General features: G+C 45.3%; 1 protein-coding gene across 1 annotated transcript; it reads right to left on the bottom strand.

Annotated features, from left to right (window-relative positions):
* Nucleotides 1-1,251: 1,251 nt before the first annotated feature.
* LOC123040779 (uncharacterized protein At5g39865) lies at nt 1,252-2,470 on the bottom strand. Its single transcript, XM_044463534.1, has one exon. The coding sequence runs from the start codon at nt 2,234-2,236 to the stop codon at nt 1,616-1,618; it is 621 nt and encodes a 206-aa protein (XP_044319469.1). The 5' UTR covers nt 2,237-2,470; the 3' UTR covers nt 1,252-1,615.
* Between the last annotated feature and the right edge of the window lie 4,296 nt (nt 2,471-6,766).

The following is a 6,766-nucleotide window of genomic DNA, read 5'->3' as shown; positions in this document are numbered from 1 at the left end:
TATGGCTCAGACTCTGGGAGGTGTTCATACAGGTAGTATGTGTATGTGTGCGTTCATAGGGATGACTGATGTGTTGTGTTAAAGAAAAATTATTCATAGTCACGGCAGAATCGAGATGATACACCACGAGTCATCACTACACCGCGATGGCCACGGTGTACCGACAGTAGCTTCATCGATATGCGATACGAACCTAGGTGGTACAACCGGCACCTCTTTGTTTTTGCTTTGGACTAGACCTGCACTGCTGTTTTGATGGATTCTTGATGCTGGCTCCGGAATTGCAGCTCCCCTCCCCTCTGTATCAGACTCGCATTCGTCTCAGCCCCGCCGATGTTCTGAATTCCTGGTGTCGATGCTGAGTTGAGATAGCCGTTTCTGCTGGCAATTCCGCGGCTGCTCACACTGGAATTTCAGAATTTATCTTTTTTATTTTTTGTTGGCACCAGCAGGTCACAAGTGCGCAGCTTTATAACCAGATCATATAAATTACAATGGACTTGTAGGCGCATCAATCAGAAGATGTTTTCTCTCCTGACACCAGGGGCTGTTCTGGATGAACTGGTCATCAGGCTTACAGAAGTGCAAGGTAGTAGAAGGAAAACACAAGATAAGCTTTTTACCAGATCATGATCAAAATACAGTGGACTTCTAGCTAAATCAATTATAAGTTTTTCTTTTCTTTTATCTCTTGAGATCATCGAAAGTTCTTGTGGATGAATTGATCACCATGGTCACATTATCTCAGCGAATCTTAAAGAAAAGAAGAGGTGGCTGCACTTTTAGATAACAACTCGAGTGCAACATGATTAAGGACTTTTAGTAAGTACAGTCAGATCATGATCATTTCCGGATGACCATCGATCACATTGTTTTAATTAAGATGTATATAACTGTACATCCATGGAATGCCATCTGTGCATGAAGAAATCAAACCGTGTAGTTATAAGATGGATCAAAGCAATAAAAGATAAAGAGTTCAGATAAAGAACTATGCAAGAATTAATCACCCCAGGCTCAAGACTTGTTAAATACCGAACTGACCTTGCATGATTAAAGAACAGAAGACGTGGCTCTAATTTAGAAAACAGCTATAGAACAGCATGAGTACAGCTTCTGAGTAGTACAGTCGATCACAACTGATTTCGGCCCTCAAGACTTTATGTTAGTACAGCTGTGCCAGTTCTTGATGAGGTATCGAACTGTATTGCTACTGTACATCCATGAACAGAATTGATCAAAAAACATGGATAAACAGGGAACTGGGCAAGAATTGAGCACTCGCAAAGCTCAAGTATTTACATCAGTTCTTCCTTATACATTAATCAATCAGGCTAATATCAGCACCAAATTTTACACACATATACAAGCACCGGCTCTTATTCATCATCGACCGCCACCACCGGGCGGCGATTCCCGCAGCAAGGAGCCAAGAACAATTCGTTCTCTTCCATCCATGAGCAGCTAACAATCCGATCCCCAAACGATCGGATTGATTGATTGATTCAGGATACATAAATCAAGAACTCCAAGAAACCGAAAATGCGCCTCTCTCTGATCTGACTGACGATGAACCTACCAACTCTAACCCTTGAATTCAATTAGAGGGGACGGATCAGGAGGAGCAGTTGGCGCAGCGCACCAGCCCGTTCTCGTTGCAGTCGCCGCAGCGGAGGGCGCGGTCCTCCTCCTCGTCGAACACCTTGCGGCTGCCGGCGCAGGCCGGGCAGGGGACGAAGCGGACCCCGCCGCAGGCGTCGCAGACGAAGGCCGGGTCCTGCCCCGCGGCGCCCTCGAGGAGGCGCCGGAGCTGGCCGGACTCGTCCAGCTGCCGGACCTCGTCGGCGCCACCGACGAGCCGGCCCCCTATGAAGAGCTGCGGGAGCGAGAAGGCGCGGCCCCGCGCGGCCAGCAGCGCCTGCAGCTCGCGCCGGAGCGCCGCGTCCATGGACACGTCGCGCTCGTCGACGGCGACGCGGGACCCCCGCAGGATGGCGCGCGCCGCGGAGCAGTCCGCGAAGGTGCGCCGCACCCCGCGCAGCGACGTCGTGTAGAGCACCACCGCCTGCGGCCGCGCGCGGGGCTCGTCCGCCAGCTGCGGCCGCCGCCACCGCGGCAGCAGCCGGTGCCCCTGGTGGTGGTGGTACGTCAGCGACCGCCCGAACTGCGGCCGCGCCTGCTGCTGCTGCTTCTTGCCGCCCTCCGTCCCGCCGGCCACGCCGCAGCCGCCCTCCATATCTCTTCTCGGTCCTCAGGGACGACGTGCGACAGGCAAGGTTCTTGATTCCTCGTGGCTATGGCGGTTACCTCGGGCGGAGGCGACGACGGACGGGTTGGGGGAGAGGAAAGGGGAGAAAGAAAGAGTCTTGCGAAAGCGAGCAATGAATTGGTTTCGCCGGAAGGTGGATCGAGGTGGGGTTTAGTTAGCGGTGGCGTATATATATTTTCTTTTCTTCTCCCGGTGGAAGTTTCCTCGTTGCTTTTACTTTGGTTCTCCTCCTCTTGATGCTGAGTGTGTCAAAAACAACTCAGCTACTGATTCACCAGCTAAATCTTGCGAGCAAAAATGGCACGCACAGCCAATTTAGCAACTAATTTCTCTACTAAAACCAGCAAGTAATTGAGACACGGACGCCGTTTCCAGTTGGAGCCAGCAGGTGTGTAAAAGGTAACTAAAGATAAGCATTTTTGGGCGCTTCTTTGCTTAGTTTGGAAGCATTTTATGTTTATTTGGTTAGTTTTTGTGGTTGATACTTGCTATACTTTGTGAGTAGCTGAGTGGCTAGCTGGGCGTGGCAGTTATTACCGGTGGGAATGGACTTGTGGTACTCTTTTGCAGCTGGAAGGAAGGTTCTTGAACGTTTTTCCGTGCCCGGCCTCAACGAGAGCCTGTCATATTCTTCACCCTAACTTCTCCTTTTTCTCTATTTTGTGTGATCCATATTCTCTTGACAGCGCAAGTAGGAGAAATGGCACACGGCTCTCTGCTCATTCTGGTTCAGGAGGTTTTGACTGGGGCAGATCGTTTTGGAGGACTTAATAGGGACAGAGCATGGACAATTAGCTACTACTCCCCGTCATATAATATGAAAGCGTTTTTAACACTACAATAGTGTCAAAAACGCTCTTATATTGACAACCAAAAAAACACTCTTATATTATGTGAATAGTTAACTTATATTTGACATTGTGGTGAATTACCATAGCCTACAAAAAAATATTTTACTTATTTTATTTATATGACTATCTATTCTTTCCTACTCATCGTATTCTAGATTTTGGTAAGATTTAATTTTATTTGACTATGTGTACGGGAAGACAATAAATTTTTGATTTAGTTGAGATTCTTATAAGATTTGATTTGATTTCTATGTAGGGAAACACAATGAAAGTTTTGATTTAGTTGAGATTTTTGTAAGATTTGATCTGATTTGACTGAGTAGGACGTGGTTTTGTGAAAGTACCGATTTAGTTTATATTATTCCAAATTACTCTATTTATGTTGTTCTTTGTGTGTTGCATCGGTTGAGATTATCAAAAAATCAACAGAAAATGGTTTTGGGAAGTACCGATTTAGTTTAGATTATTCCAAATTATTCTATTTATGTTGTTATTTTGCATCGGTTGAGATTACCAAAAAAATCAACAGAAAACCAAAGTGGTAAGGGCGTGTGGGGAGGAAAAAACAGGGGGAGGAGGTGAGGCAAATCTACCAACTCCCCTTTTAATTGTAGAGATTCGGTCAGTTGTAATGGATCTTTGTGTTGCTCATTGCCACATGTACATGCATACTATAGTAGTATAGTTGTCTTCATTTTCCGCAAGGCGGTCATTAGATATATCTCTATTTTAGAACGTTCAATTTCCACATACAATTTTAAGTAAATGTTATAATTTTCTTACGTATGTTCACTAATAACTAGCCAATTGCCAATGTGTTGCAATGGGACATGCATATTTTAGCGGTTCAACACCAATCGTATCTGACATATACCTTACACACCATATTCTTCATTTTGGTAATAATTGATTTAGTTGATGTTTTGGTAAGGATTGATTTGATTTTGCGTATGGGTAGAGAAGGCAAGGGATGTTTGATTTGGTTGAGGTTTTTGGTAAGATTTAATTTGATTGATTTAATGCAAGACATGGATTTGTAAGATTTTGATAGAATTAATGTGGAACATGGTTTTCAGTAGGCCAGGAAAAGGAACTAAGATTTAGAATCATTAGTTATTTCCAAACCATGTTTGCCCATAATGCTTACTAAGTAGAGTCATTAGTTATTGGCTTATTTCCAACACATTTTAGGACATGTGCACATTTATACCAGTTGATGATCAAGATATATTAGTTAATTTCCTGAAATGTATTGGTTGGTATATCAAAGATTCAAGGTAGACTGGTGCTGCATCAATCTGCAAAAATCAATGATGTGAAGGTGGATGCTGAATTATCTTTGAGAAATTTTGTTGTCATAAGTTTATTTTCTTCAACTTTTCGCATTTTAATTCAATCACCACATAAACATGCTAGTTTTCAGTTGGCTTGTGCTCTATATTCTGATAGGGTAATTTTATAAATAAATAAAACATGTTTTTTAGTTGGTAAAAATATGGCATTATTGTGGTACCTACAATCGTGAGTTCGTAACCCATCGTAACCTCATATCAGGCGGAGGCCAATTGTTGGAAATATGAGCAAATTACCGAATGATTTTATTAACAGAAATAGTAGATAAAACATGACTAAAATAGCAAATATAAAGCAAGTCATGCAATCTGACAGAGAGAAGGTAAACATCGTCTGCATATATGAACTTGAGGTAAACACATCTAGAACAGTCACTAGATGAAGTTGGTTATACGACATAGAACCTAACATACGTAGGACAGAAACTAGAGCCAAGAACTGTAGCAGGACTTCTAACAGAAAGGAGAAGAACACGTACGGCACAGCAGCAGCAGAAGCGCTGGACTTGGGGTCGGTGTCCTCGCCTGCCATGTCGTCGAGGAGGTCGTGGACGTCGGGGAAGAAGTCGTCGTCGGGGAAGTAGTCGTCGGCGACCGGATCGTCCGTGATGAATCAGCCAGTAGTCACGCAGAGCGCTCCCCAAAAACCTTATCACCCTTCTCCCGTACAGGACTCAAAGAGTGCGGTTTCGGAGGCCTACTGTCCCGACCTGCGGTGCACGCCGCAAGCCGGGATGGAGAAGATCGTAGCAGCAGCGCAGTGCTCAGGAACCGGTGGCGGGAGGAAGAAGTAGTTCTGGTGCATCTTGCTGAGAGGAGCGACCTCCCTTTTATAGGCGCAAGAGAAGGAGGCGAGAGGGCGGCGCCGGGAGGTGAAGGGACCGAGGGAGATGAAACGAACAGACAGCAGCCGAAGGGTGCAGCGTTCGCATTTAATCTCCACTACAGCAAAACTTTCCATCTCCCGAGTGACCTTTCGTATACCCGTAGTGCGTGGCAAAAATTTAGACATCGGCTCGGCTCATTCCCGCAACGCGCGGCGCGACGCGTCGTGACGAGGCGTGGCGTGGCGAGGCGGGCGGCGGAGGAGGAGCGCGCGTGGATGTCCCTCTTGTTCTCATGCTCATACAAGTGGGGAAAGAACCCCCCTTATAAGGAGGTCCAACTCCCACTAAACTAGCAATGTGGGACTAAACTTTTAGTAGTATCCCTTGCCTTGCACAAATGGGCTAAGTGGGCCTCTAGGATTTATTAGGATTTTCTGAAATAGTTATTGGGCTGCCCAAAATAGACTAAATTTCAGCAATCCCCCACCAGATCCCAGAGGCACACAGAAATTTGCCTTTGGTTCCAAAACACTGTTTTATATACCGGTACTGCAGTGGAGACTGTTAAGTTGAACTTCCACCTAGAACTCTATGCTACACTAGTAAGCAACTTGAACAGTGGACTGGGCCTTGAACTGCAAGTTTTCTGTGAATCTAGCTTCACATAAAGCCTTGACCGATACGTGGCTACCGTAGGTCTTCCCCGTGGATGGAGCTTATGCGTCATACTCTGTGACCTTTCATGAGTTTACTAGAGAGAACCCTACTCTCATAGATTGCGACGTTTGACAATCAGACTCATATAGGTGTGTTCTTCAAAAGATGTTCTGCAGGATAACATCTCTGCTTAAATAAGCCACTTAGAACACATTAAGATATACATCAACCTGCCATGCAGATTAGGAGAGTATTGCATCTTCATGGAGTGGTATTGTGAATAGTAGGAATACTCTCCTCTCAGTTGACCAACAGCTTGTCTTCCACATCTAATTCACGGGATCTCCGATCACAAAGAATAGGTTACCACTGTGAACAACTCATATTGTGGGTCCCATACCCATCTCCCTTGATGCATTATCTATCACATTACGTGATAGACCCTTAGTAAATGGATCTGCCAGATTTTTAGACGTTTGGACATAATCCAGTGCAATAACTCCGGAGTTTTTCATTTTCCTGACAGACTTTAACCTTCTCTGAACGTGTCTTGATGACTTCATGTTATCCTTTGAGCTGCTCACTTTCGTGATCACAGTTTGATTGTCGCAGTTCATAAGGACACCCGGTACAGGTTTCTCAACAACCGGCAAGTCATTCAAGAGCCGGCGAAACCAATCTGCTTCGACCGTAGCTGTATCTAGTGCTGTGAGTTCTGCTTTCATTGTTGACCTCGTTAAGATGGTCTGCTTGCAAGACTTCCAAGAAACAGCGCCACCTCCATGAGTGAATACATAACCGCTCGTGGCC

Source organism: Triticum aestivum, chromosome 2B (assembly GCF_018294505.1).
Source record: "Triticum aestivum cultivar Chinese Spring chromosome 2B, IWGSC CS RefSeq v2.1, whole genome shotgun sequence".
In the NCBI taxonomy this organism is placed as follows: domain Eukaryota; kingdom Viridiplantae; phylum Streptophyta; class Magnoliopsida; order Poales; family Poaceae; genus Triticum; species Triticum aestivum.
The sequence above is the reverse complement of the archived record's forward strand: the minus strand, read 5'-3'. Positions and strand labels throughout refer to the sequence as shown.

Bases quoted from the DNA above. Each gene is read 5' to 3' on its own strand.
- LOC123040779 (XM_044463534.1), bottom strand. From the start codon at position 2,236: ATGGAGGGCGGCTGCGGCGTGGCCGGCGGGACGGAGGGCGGCAAGAAG.